Here is a 13417-nt window from a genome sequence, read left to right as displayed (position 1 = left end):
ATAAAGCTTGGGATTTTCATGCTGCACCAGTAATCCTTTGATTAACTTCACAGAGTGGGATGTGTGCATCAGGAATAAGATGAGAGAGGGATAGGAGAATGTCAATGAGTGCATGTTGCTGGAGCTAGACAGAGAGAGTATCTTGTACAGTAAAACTGATTATTTCAAAAGCTTCTCTACTCCAATTTGAGATTGTGGCAACGAGGAAAAGCCTCCTGATTATTAGGAACTCTCTGAAGCACAGTGAGAGACCTCCACAAACAGATCTGATAACTAAATCCTTTAGCTATACAGTGGTTGGTAGCCTGATTGTACGCCAAATTAAAAGCTGCTTTGAATGCAAAGATGGGGCAGAAAAGGACACTCCCTCCCAATATAGGTTGGATAGCCTTGATCTTTAAATCAGTGTGGTTTCTACACACACACGCCCTGAAAGGGCATGACCTGCACTGACTTTTGAAGGGCCAGGATGTTAACGTCAGTAAAGGAGTGTGTGTGTGTGTGTGTGTGTGTGTAACAATCAAGTGTGCCTGTGGCTCCTGCAGCGGCTGAGTGGCAAATCTCGTTGTCCACTTAAAGGTCAGCGCTGACCCTCTTGCAACCCTGCACTGCTATTTATAATCAGCCCCCCACCTTCCAGCAGTTCCGGCACAAAGAGACAGCCGAGCGGGAGATCAGTGATAATGCTCAACACCACAGAAATACCAGAGTATCAGGGAGATGACTGCTCCTCAGCCCTCCTTTAACGTCCGTCTCAGGGTGACATTTGAATGTTAATCCGACCTTGTCGCCACTGATGGCCGACTCTACGGTTAAAGAGCAGAGGCCAGTCAGAGGTGTAGTAAAGGCTTTTTTTTGGATTGGAAATGATTCTTTATGCTTTGCACAAAAAAGGGAGCAGAGCAGTTCTCTTGTTTCAGACCAATTAGACTAATCCTTCAACCTCGGCTTACAGGCAGAAATGAAAAGGGCTTTGAGGATTTTCTAACAAAGAATGCTACATGACGTTCTTTCCGTCCTCACGTGGTAGCGTCCACACACAATTACACACACACACACACACACACACACACACACACAAAATAAAATAAAAACACTTCATACACACACACCTCCTCCTGTGTCACCTGCACACACTTTTTTTTTTTTACATTTTGAGCAGACAGCAGGGGCTGTGCGCTGGTGGAGTTGGCTGAGGCGGATTCATGAGTCACCACCACCAAACACCTGAGGGATGGAGGCACGACAATGCAACACACACACACGCACACACAGAATTAGCAGAGGACTAGTTTCACTATATAAACAGTTACGTGGGACCCAGGGGACATGTGCATGAATCTGTGTGCGTCCACCACCTGGACTATCTCACTTGGAGCAGCACCATCACCTGAGGCTTTGAATACACCTGAGACACAAACACACCGACGGCAAACTGGTCTAGCCATAATCCTGCCGGTATCCGGTCTTGATCCTCTACAGAATTCACACACTTTTATCTCCTCGTACCTCCTGAGACTGGCCACTCTTTTCTTCGCACTCACTCGCTTTTAATGACCTTTCTTATCTACCAACCTTCTCCATTTTCCATCTTTATCTCACACCTACCACACTTTCTTTTTGTGTCTCTGTCTTTATCTATCTGCTTGTCAGTCAGGGGGGTCTGTCTGGACACCAGTGTGTAGAATCAATGCCAGTGTCCTATCAGCAATGAAGCCAGAACTCTATTGAGACATAGATGGTTTCACACCAGCCTTTACAAATTCACACACGTCTTCAGGCCTCTTGGCAAATGGCAGTGCAATGAGCGACGGTATTACCAGTTATACTCCATCTCTCACTGAAACACCTCCTGGAGGGATTTATAAGGGAGACAATGGGCTCCCTCAGAAGAGGACACAGAGAGGGGGGAAAGAATTGGGTCTTTTTGAGCATCTGCCGTGCATCTACATGACAGCGTCACGAATATGACAAGAATTCACACGAACAATAGGCCGCGTTGCAAAGAATAAAGACTTTTCATTTGAGGGCAGGAAAAGTTCAAAAGTATTCATCATAAGAAAAGAATGGGATCTCGCCATTTTCTTTTGGTGGCCAGATATTTAAGAGCTTATTATAAGATTCCACATAAAGGGAATCACCCGCATGAGCTTTGGAACAGCACTTTTATCCCGGCACATAATAGCAACCAAATTACAATAATTGTGCCAATTAAAGTAATCCTGAATGGAGGGAGTGTCATCTTAATGTTTCAGTACTTGGGATAAGAGTCTCTCTAATTAGGACTGAATTGCCTGGCTACGTATTCATTCGGCGTGCGATTAGTGAGAAGGAAAAAAAAGTTTTGAATTGTCCGAGAAGTGCCTGGCTCTGGGGGAGGGTTTTTTTTTGTGTATGGTTGATGAATAAAGGGTCAGAACAACAAAACGGAGAGGAAGATAGAAGGAACAGTTGATACTTCATGAACTGTGATATAAATATAAAAGTATGAATAACATGAAAATCAGAAAATGCACAAATACTACAGCACAAATAGTGGAAAACACAGCGACGCTGCAATGAACAGCACTTTTAAAGCCTTCAATATTACCTCAGAACTTCTCTGCTTCTGTTCTGCCTCCTGCACTGTGTGTGCATACGCATGTTAGTTGAATGCAGCCTGCGTCTCAGGATCTGATTAATTACACTGATTCTCAGAGGAGTTGGTGACATATGCTCTTGCACTGGTGTGAGAGCTAGGTGTAGGTGTGTGTGTGTGTGTAATGTGAGGTGTGTGCATGCACATGTTCACTCACAAATGGTTGTAGTTGCAAATACTGTTTGTATGTGTGCTTGTTTCAGTTAGAGCGAGCATGCATTTTGCCATAATTTGTGTGTATGTGTCTATATGCAATAGTTTGTGTGTATGTATGTGTGTACTGAACATAGGATTCAGGTGCAGCGCCAGAAACACACTCCTGAGTGTGGCGGGGGCATCCTGGCACAGACAGGGCACCAGATGTCAGAGCAGTGCAGGAACCTGCTCAGTGGACCAGTGACACTTTTTTTTTTTCTACTGCTGAAAACGGGATCTTGGCATCCAGGTTAAACTCTCTGAGGGGCCGACGGAACCCGCCCCCCCCCCATACGTCATCCGGTCCAAATACGTTAACCCCTCAATGAGAACACGGAATCATTTCACATTCAAACAAATCACCCCCGTCAAATTATAAAACGAATAACTCAAGACATTGACTGACACGGTTGCCTTGGACTGCATGAAAAGTCCTTAAAGGCTTTTCTCGAGGAGGTGAACAATCCCCTGACGTTATCTTCTCTCCTACAGTGCTTCACGCCTGACATGTCTCTAGGGCTGCAACTACATGAACAAAGGCTACAAAGACAGGATGAAAGTTTTTGACGAGTGGCTTCAAAATTAAAATTAAAGCTTTTCACAACTTGCACAACACATTTTATGCTGATTTGAACTACGTCCTCCTTATTTAATTTAATTACATGTTTGTGTCTCAGTGTGATGGAAAAACAAATGGGCTTAATTTGAAAACAGAAAATAAAAGGCAACATTAAGGGTTTGTGTGTTAGTCTGACCTACCCTTTACCCAGAAGTCTGCTGTTGGGTTAGAGTTAGGGAGCTGGAGCACCAAAAAGCATCTACCCTCTAATATATTGGAAATTATTATTGAAATTGTGGATCACCTGGTTTGTTAGCTTTCCGATGATAAAAATAAAATTCTCTCATGTTCATTTTTGATTCAAATAGGAGTCAACTTCATGACCTCCCGTCTCCTGAATTGTATCTCTCATATAAGTTAACATGGAGGGAAAAATGGGTTTAAAAGGGTTGAGGTCAGAAATCTGCCTCAGCCACGTGTCCAACGTGTCCTTGATCAACAGAAAGCAAACCTGTACTTGCTCATTCACTTGGTATCACTCAACATTTAGCTCTTTAGTGGAAGCTTTTGCTGTAATGTAATGACTCTAAACAACATTAAGGAAATAAACATACAAAAGCCCATTAACAGTCTTTGGAAATGGCTGCTTTAATGCAATAACCATGAAGCACGGGAGAGCTAGGTTGGCTATAGTCGTTAAGTCTCTAATGGCAGCTAAAACAAGGAACAACTGACTCCTGAGAAGAGACTGAGACACTAAGATGGAAGAAATGATACAGCTGAAAATGATAGTCACAAGGCTGCAGGCTCCAAATTCAATTAGCTAGCGATGGAAAAAAAACACTGTTCGAAACTAAGATTTAAGGCTGTTAATTTGACGGCTACAAATATGAGGGTCAGTCCAAAACCCTTCCTGTTTGGTTTTCTGTTCCGCTTTTATTAGCGTGCTGGGCAGGCCACGACGCTGGCTCGCTGCTCGAGGTGTAATTTGGAGTTTTCCCTGCAGAACTAGCGAGACAAACATTTTATCTACACTGTGTGTTTGTGCTTGTGTGTGTAAGCTTGATTGCCTTGAGCTAATATCTCCGACAGACAGACAGCGCCATCTTTGTTCCACAGTTCTTTTCCCCTGCTACCTTGCATTAAGTCTGTGCAGCCCCGGGTCTTACCGTTAATGATAGAAATCGCTGAGGTTATTAACCGATTACACATTCTCCATCAGATTAGGAAAAAGGCTGTACTGGCCCACTCCAGCTACGGGAATTAGCGCTACACACATTTCTTCACGCCGTGACCTACAATCACACTTCATAGCTCGTCGTGGCACTTGTTATTGCCAGGCAAGTTGCTAAAAACAGCTTTTAGCCGTTTTGAAAGCGTGTGTGTTTGTGCGAGATATGAGGGGAAGGTGGGCGAGTGTTTCTATTTTTTCCTCTCTTTTGTAGGAGTTCAGGTACATGCCACAGAGCGAGGCTGTCACCTTCATCACTGAGAGGCACTAATGCAATATTTCTCCCATGGTTTATTGTATGGGTCAGATTCATGTTAATGTGGAAGGTTCAATTGAGACCATCTTGACAATTTAAAAGGACCACTGGCAAGGATCAAAACTCAAATTAAATTTTTACCTCTTCAAAGATGGGGGACGGAAACTGGAAAGATGGTTTTAAACCTAGCTGTGTGCTTTATCTAGAATGATTTACAAAATGTAATATTTCTGCTGCTCGCTGTACTGTAGCCTACTGAGCCGTAGCAAGCCTTACAAAGAGGAGAGGAAGAGCACGCTGCTTTGTGACTGAGATGCAGGGCGACAGTTGACCTATAAGGGGCTGACTCACCCCCACGTTCACTTCACCACTAATATATTCACTTAGTAACGCCCAGGGGATGTGCAGTTCTGCTGTATAAAAACGCTCGAGCACAACAACTTGTCCCATGTATGCATGTTAAAGCACAAACAAAGCACACACACACGTGAGGTCTGATCGACGTTGCTCTCGCAGGAACAGAATTAACCGAAATGATGCTATCTATAACATACAGGAAATGCTGCACGTGTTGAATTTGACCTACGGAACACGATGTGAGAGGAGATGCGATTGTATGCGCATGTGCGTATACATATACGCCGCGGAAAAGGAAAGCAAAGAGAAGTCGCTATCCATTTCTCAAGCAGCGGAAGGGACCTGAGGTTCTGAGAGGCCAGTCAGGTGTCCGTCCAACCATCGCTAAGGGAAAACGACACAATATCTCATCCAGAATGAAAAAGGGGACCGAAGAGCATCTCATCAAAAGGAAGGGGGAGAAAAGAGAGAGCAGAGAGACAGAAAAAGATACACAGGCTTGAGCCTTATCAGCGGAAGATTATTGCAAGAGATAAGGCCTCTAGGCAAGGCGTTGTGTTTAGCCTGTTTGAGGCTTCCTGTCATCATCATTAAGGCCGCATCTCCGACAGCCACTGCAGAACAGAGCAGCCATTTGGAAAGACATCCAGTGAGGAGGAAGATAAAGAAAGACAGGACCATTGGTCAAAAAGAAGACTATATTATGTCTAATGAGCAGTCCAAGCACAATCCAGATTCTGTGGGGAAAGTCACTTGAATCCAGGCCTTTGGTAAGATACACTGAAAAAACACTGTAGGATTTTATGGTTGGACTAGTGTATAATTATATCTCCCGGTTTTATTTTCCACAATAATTATGGTAGAAGTGTGGACATTTCCGTTACGGTGTCCCCTATACTTAAACATGATAAAGATATACAACAGAGATGCGTAGTGACACATTTTTCTCCATAAATTAACAATTATAAAAAGGCAGAGAACATCATAGCCAGCGAAAATAATCGAGTTACAGCCCTCTGGCTAAGATGCTCCTCATTGAAAACCTTGTACTCTGTCCTCCCCTCACACTGTACATAAATATAACTGCCAAAAAAAATAGATGGTTCTACCTATTGTCCTCTGAAAACCATAGAGCATAAACCTAGTCTAATGAGGCAGTGGTTTGCCTTGGAGATGGGGGAGGGAGGGTTGTCTGCTGAATCTAGCTGGCTGACTGGCTGACAGTAACTGTCTGTGACGCTTCCCTGCCGCAGGAGTCGTAGGCACTAGTGTATTGTGACAGAGTGCAACCTTTAAAGGCCATCGACTGATGCACAGCAGCACACAAACCCAGCATCTCAGGCCCGTGCAGGTCTCCTCCTCTTGTCTGCGGTGAACAGGCCTTAAAGCATCTCTGACCACACACACACGTACACACGAATCATCAACAGGAATAGTGTACACACACACAGAGACACAAGACTTTTCCCTCACTGCTCATCCAAAGATGTCTGAGTTGTCCAGTTTTAAGGGAAATGTGTCCCTTCATGAACGAGGAGATGACAGGGCTATAACACGCTCATCATTTGCCTTGTTGCGTTAAGATCCATTACAAAATCTGTCCGTCAGTTGCCAATTAGTATGGCACTCAAAGCCATTGGCAGGGATGGTGGACTAATGTAGCCCACACGGAAACCAAAATCCTCTACTGCCACCTGCTGTTCAAAGTTATTTTTATCAGTATTTCAAAGAGAGAACATCAGGAAATGTAATTATTAATCGACTCCGACTCTTCCAAGAAGCAACTCTGCAGGGATTCAGAGGTTTACCGACCACGCGGGGTCCTTAAGCTAAGCTCATATGAACTCATTTTCATTTTAACTTACCTGCTCAAAAAAAAGTAATGGAAAGACAAGAAGACAAGACATAAGAAAAAAAGGTAAAACAAAGAATGAAACAATGAAAAAACTACAGAGGTGTATTGAAGAAGCCTGTAAACACACCTTGTAGATTGGACAAGTAACTAAAGAGTGTGAGTGTGTTGTGTGTGTTTGTACCTCTCATAGATTGTCTTAAGAGCAATCTGATCAGTCACTCCGTCAGTCTCTTCCAAAAAGAGGATGATCCACGATGTCCTGTAGGGCCACTCTTCCGTCAGGTTGATCCATGACGCCAGCCGATCCCAGTTGAAGATGATCTGATTGGCCCTCAACAGACGGCCTGTCAATAGTTATGTAGAGGATTACTTTTCCTTTGTCTACACTAGGAGCAGAATGCAAAGGCAAAAAAACAGCAAAGAGCGCTCAACTACACAGTTGACACGTCGCCGTTGATGTGTCATTTTATAGCACTGGGAACTGGCTAACGACATATTTTTTAGATCGAATCGAACGGAGTGGATCATGGTATTGTGCATCCCAAGTTTATTCTTTACCTGTGATAGAAACAATGTTGAGAAGCCTCCTCATGGTCTGTGGGCTGATGTCGCTGAACCAGTCCTCGGTCACCAGCAGCTTGGTCAAGTCGAAGGACATCTGTCTGGTGATGGTTCTCTGCATCTGCCGGCGACGGTACGTGTCCTTTACAAAGAAAGACACAAATTCAGATTAACACAACATCAGGTATTTTACATGTTTGGATCCTTCATTTTTTTCATCTGGCTTGGTAAGAATACTAATGTCTCCACTAATTTGGTTTCATTTGTTGTTTTAATGGAATCTTAATGTATCAGAATTTAACTTTATTTGTATTTTTTATTATTATTCCATGAAAACAACAAATCCTGTGTGTCAAAAAAGCAGTTTATCAGTGGTAAAGCGGGGACAATCCTACGGTCACAGACATAAAACCAATACAGCCCGAGGAAAAAGTGAAACAAAAGCATTAACATCACTCTTGACCCTTGCAGTTGTTTTGATTACTTGTGCGTCATCCCTGCACGCTGTGCATCATGGGACAGAAAAGCAGGAATTTCACGATCAGCCTGCCATCTCAGGCCATGTCATTTTAAACCTCATGGTGGAACAAAGTGAGGAATACATGTAGATGAGAGGATACGGCCTCGTGTCCTCACATTCTTGACTTTCTATACACGCTATCCATCTAAAAACTGAACTTAACTCAATTATAAATTCATGCGCTATTTTGCTGTCATTCAGAATTAATTACTTAATGTTAACGTTACTACCACTTTTGCAGCAGCATACAAGCAATTACTGACTAAAGATAATCCAGCAACGGTCTGCAGCTAAACCCATTGAATGCGATGCCAGTGAAACCAATTAAAAGCGCTTTTTCTTTCATTTCGTCAGTAATGTTTAACTTCTTCATTCTTCCTTTCTATATCATCTGTCCTTTCGTGAGAAAAACATAATTCCCCAGGACTTCAAATACAAGTAAGTGCCGTTGTCCAAAGCTGAACAGTCATGACACACAGGCGAGCTATTGACACAGATCTAGCGGAGAACATCTGTGATGATATCAGACAGCTAACATGGTCATGAGCCAAAGCGAGGCTTTTGGTTGACTTTGAAGTTGTAACGCCAATCTCATGACCTCTTTTTCAGAGATGAAACATCTGGCAAACACTCAGTCAAAGCAGTAAAGATCCATCACACAGACCATCCTGTGTGGCTGACTTTCCAATGCAGATATTGATTTTTACTGTAGCTTTTATTAGTTCATTCATATGACTGGTTTTGTGTTTGCCTTTTTCTACTGCTTCTTCTTCTCCACGCTGATAAACTGATCACTCTGTAAAAATGCTTTATTTTATTTATTTATTATTTATTTTATTTATAAATGTTACACTTAGACTGTTATTTTAAAGAACTGAATGCAGAGTTTCAGGAAATCATATTTTTTTCCTATAAAAGGGGGTTCATTTAATTGCAATAAATGGAAGATTGCAGAGATATTAACTAGAGAAGCCATACGAAAATGGGGAGCCACTAATTCATTTTCCCCTTCTGCCCTCATTTTAATCTCCACTTGTAGAAAGAGGGCCCTCCTGCCAAGAGCTAGCTAGTGGCAGGGGGCAAATAAAAACAACATTCCACTTCATAATAGAAGGGCCAACACCAGTAATTGAGGGTACGAGATAAACCTGAGGTACAAACAAATAAACAAGAGAGGGAGGCGGGAAGGAAGGAGGGGGAGTGAGAAGGTCTTGCAGGGGGGAGGAAGGCATCAGCGACAGCAGTACTCACTTAGCCTCCTGCCAGCAGACCTGGTGCCAGTGTTTTGTCACAGGGACCCACTGCTGCTAGGCCTTGTCATTAGGCTGTGGCAACGCAGCAGGAAGGATAAACAGTCATTACATCAATTACACCAGGAACCTTGGCCACATACCGAGCACCTCTCTATTCGTTTGTGAGGGTCTCCTTCTGTCTTCTGGCCTCTGCACGGCCTGCCAACACCACGCCTGTACCAAGCTTAATTTTGTATGAAAACGTCTCTGCAATTTGTTATTATTGGCTTAATATTATTGGCGGTTTTGAGTGTTGTCATGTGAACTGTGAATATTTAGGGTGACAAGTAAAATAAACAGTGCTTATTTTGATTATTAGACTATAATCCTAATCTTGAACTTGTATTTCTATTATTGCCGATTGTTATCATTATCCTCGTTCCATCACCAGCTATCTGAGAAGGGGGGGGGAACCATTGATTGGGGCTGTAATACCCAACACAACAATGTATTTATATTGGTCTACACAAAGGAAGTTGACTTGAATAGCTTTTACCCTGCGGTTTAGGGCGTTCTTGCTGCCAAACTTGGCCTGGTCTTGGCCCAGGCTGGTCTGAGACATCTTCCTGTCTAGGTCTTCATGCCATCCTGGAGAGAAAGAAAGAAACACATAGCTGCAGCTGACCAAAGCATTTGAATAAACAAGCACTACCTCTCTATTAAAATATAACTGTTTCTTTGGAACAAGTCATTTCAGACCCCAAATCTGTTTGCAATTTCCACATCTCTGCGTAAACAATACAATATGTTGTATTAGCCCTTATCCTTTACCCTCAGCAGGCAGGGGCTCTCCGTTGATGGGAGCAGCCATGCAGAGCTTTTTGGCCGTGCTGAGGCCTCTGCTGTTGAGGAAAACTGGCAGGTGGACGATGTTCCTCATGTAGTCGTGGCCATTGATGTTGGAGTCTCTCAGGACACTGTTGAGGTTTTGGTTGATAGCTTTGATGATAATATGGGGGTCACTGGCAAAGATGGAGATAAAAGGGCCTTTGGAGAAGAGTACCCTGACCTGCATTGAGAAAGAAAAGAGTTAGTGTGTAAAGGACATCTTTCAGCAACTTTTTTTCAAACTCTATACCTATTGCACTACTATTTGTAATGAAAAAACAACTTTTCATGATGCTCTCAGGGTCTCTACGTTTGTAAGCACAGTAGATCCCTCTGTGGAGTGTCCACCACTTTTATGTACTAATGGGTAGTTTACAATTGACCATAACAGGACAGCTAGAGGCAACAGTCAGCTGTAATACTTAAACTTAATGACTCCTGTGAGAGCCGACTGTCCCCAGCACATGGTGTTGGGGATTTCCAATCTGCTAACGAAGGGACATTGTCCAAGTGTCACAGGACATTGATTTGTGCTACATGCGTACACGGTTTGTTAACCCCTCGCCCCACAGGAAGATAAACCTCTGCCCCTACAGCAGCTGTCGGCACCATCAACTAAGGCACTATCACATGATCTGCATCCTTAATGCACATTATCTGGTAGGAAAAATACACAGAATGCAGAAAAAAAAATATGCCATTTATGTAACCTACAAAAAAAAATGGATTTCAGAGAGTTTGAATCTCCGAACACAAGATGGTTCAGACTGGGAGGCGCTTGCAGAGATGAGAATATTACATTAGCACACAGGAGGTTGCCATCTTCACTGGGATTACTTCATCAAATAATAACATTTGGCTAAAGGAAATTTTATTAGAGCAGCTGAGAGGAAGAATCAAAACATGGAGGCGAGCTGCAGCAGCTGGGAACACCAGGGTGGCTGCACAGCACTGGGGATGTTTTGTCTCAGTTTGCACAGGTGAAAGACCCGCTGAAAGTTAAGGCCATATGGCAGCAGCCATGGCTAGAAATGTGTTTGTGTGACAGATGTTGAAAATTGTAATTACTTCCTATCATCTTCTTATTAGTCGAGAGAGGAAGCTACAATTATCAGTTATGTTCCCACGCACCGTGTCCAGCATCTGCAGGACTTTGTCCTGCTCACATGCGTCCAATCCATCGATGATGACGGCCATGCGTGTCTGGTTTTGGGTAAAGCCGTCAATGGTTTTGGCCATTTTTGACATTAGCTCTACTTCATTCTTCAGAACCTGGTGTGAGACAGGGGAAGGGGAAATTAATTGGACTGTGAACTACAGCTTCATTAGTAACTGGAATGCTCCTTTAGCTTTGACAACAGGATGTCGGAGGATTTATATTTATATTTATATCGGTACAACGAATAAAGTGTATTAGTCCACCTTCATAAATCCTTCACTCTTGAGTCTATGCAAGTTGTTGGCAGCACTGTGCAGCCGTTTCCTCTGGGAGTTGAGGACGGAGTCGGCAACCTGCCACCAGGTCCTACAGTTGAGCAGTAAGGCCAGGCCCACCACACTGGCCATGGCTATCAGCACTGCATTAACAGTTAGGTTATCAGGGTCCACCTGGGAAAGAAAACCATTGAAACTGATTACTGGGGCATCCATTGACCTTGGTTAGAAAGCATACTGTTTAAACGGAGTGTCAATGATTCCTTGCTCTAACCCACCTTAAAGATGGCCAACAGGGCCATACCAGTGATCAGGCATCCCAGTGTCAAGGCAAACAGCACGAAGGAGGGAACGCAACATGTTTTCTTCCACTTCTTACCTACGGTATGAGAGCAAGAGTGAGTTACAGAACTATGAAAAGCTATTATTTTCTATGCACATTGAATCACCAGAATTTACCCACATATTAAGATCATTTGAGGAAGGATGTCGTAAATAGTCAAAACATTGCCCAAACCTTTGATTTTAAGCACTATTTATACTTACAATAGCTCTATTATGCCATCAAGACTGTCATTCCCCCAACAGCATTCTCAATCTAATTTTGCCTCACTGCAAACTGCATTAAATACCAATTACAAGAAACCTGATTAAAGCTAGGGTTGGAAATCCCTTTCAAAAACATTTTTTGTTATATTTGTTGGAATTCTTAATACAACCAGACATCAAATGCTCTGTGGAAAAAGAAAAACAAACTGGTTATCTGTGGCTGTCACATAACTGTAATAAGCCTGGCCAATAATTTCATTTTGGCTGAATTAAATTACTGGACGGACTACCTGCCTGTCTAGCTGCACGCTCTCATTGCCGGTGCACTCGTGGCAGGTTATCAGAGTCTTCCACAAGCTGCCAGCCCAACAGCTGTGACTGCTAACAATAGCCATGTTTGTTGTGACCTTTCATTATGATATGCTATGTTTGGGGGAGTGGCTTTGGAGGAAGGCTTGAAGGGATTGGCTGCCGGTGTTGGCTAAATTCTTGCCAGATGTAGCGATTTTTGTAAGTGTTAGTATATTGTATGAGTATTAGTGTTTAGCTAGTGTTGCTAGCTACTGTCATTGGAAAAAAGGTTGCTAACGCTGGGCTGGGCTTTTCGTTTGGATATTTTTTAAATCTACAGAACTCTTGCTAGTTTCTCTAGATTATCAACCGTCGCTTTAAGAGGACCTGGTATACTGTATTTAAAATGAATACATTTCTATTTTGGTGAAAGTTTACAAAAACTGTACAGCGCACATATATATTTAAATTGGTCAGCCATTAACTAACATTCATTTCGAGCTTGTAAATGCAAATGTATGATTTTTAAATATCAATTACAATTCTGATTCTTTTTTTTTAGCTTTGCTGGCTGAAACGTCATTACATGACTGACAAACCAAAGATTGCAACGTCACCTTGGATCTCATCTCTCTTGAAAACCCTGAAGAGCCTGGTGGCCATGAAGCCAAACTCCCTCTCACAGGCATCAGAGAGCGTGGCGATCATCTCAGCCATGGAGGTCTCCCCTCCAACACTGGACAAACGATTATAGTCTGTGAACAGGAACCTGCGAGACATGTGAGAAACAGATGGGGATTCATTTTAACAAGATTGTTTTCATTGCAAAAATAGATGTTATAGTCTGTGTG

At 42.9% G+C, this 13417-nt stretch overlaps 1 protein-coding gene across 3 annotated transcripts in view; it reads right to left on the bottom strand.

Moving 5' to 3' along the window:
* Positions 1–13417, bottom strand: part of kidins220a (kinase D-interacting substrate 220a) — a 42116-nt gene that overhangs the window by 17231 nt on the left and 11468 nt on the right. For all 3 annotated transcript variants that reach the window (XM_084014001.1, XM_084014002.1, XM_084014003.1), the window contains exons 16-23: positions 13184–13335; positions 12005–12105; positions 11715–11900; positions 11424–11564; positions 10236–10473; positions 9961–10052; positions 7650–7794; positions 7273–7435 (exon numbers count right to left, since the gene is read on the bottom strand). In XM_084014001.1, the coding sequence (XP_083870127.1) occupies positions 7273–7435; positions 7650–7794; positions 9961–10052; positions 10236–10473; positions 11424–11564; positions 11715–11900; positions 12005–12105; positions 13184–13335 (1218 nt within the window). The remainder of the gene's footprint in view (positions 1–7272; positions 7436–7649; positions 7795–9960; positions 10053–10235; positions 10474–11423; positions 11565–11714; positions 11901–12004; positions 12106–13183; positions 13336–13417) is intronic.

The sequence above is a fragment of the Eutrigla gurnardus genome (genome assembly GCF_963514095.1).
Source record: "Eutrigla gurnardus genome assembly, chromosome: 7".
In the NCBI taxonomy this organism is placed as follows: domain Eukaryota; kingdom Metazoa; phylum Chordata; class Actinopteri; order Perciformes; family Triglidae; genus Eutrigla; species Eutrigla gurnardus.
This window is presented reverse-complemented; position numbering and strand designations above follow the sequence as displayed.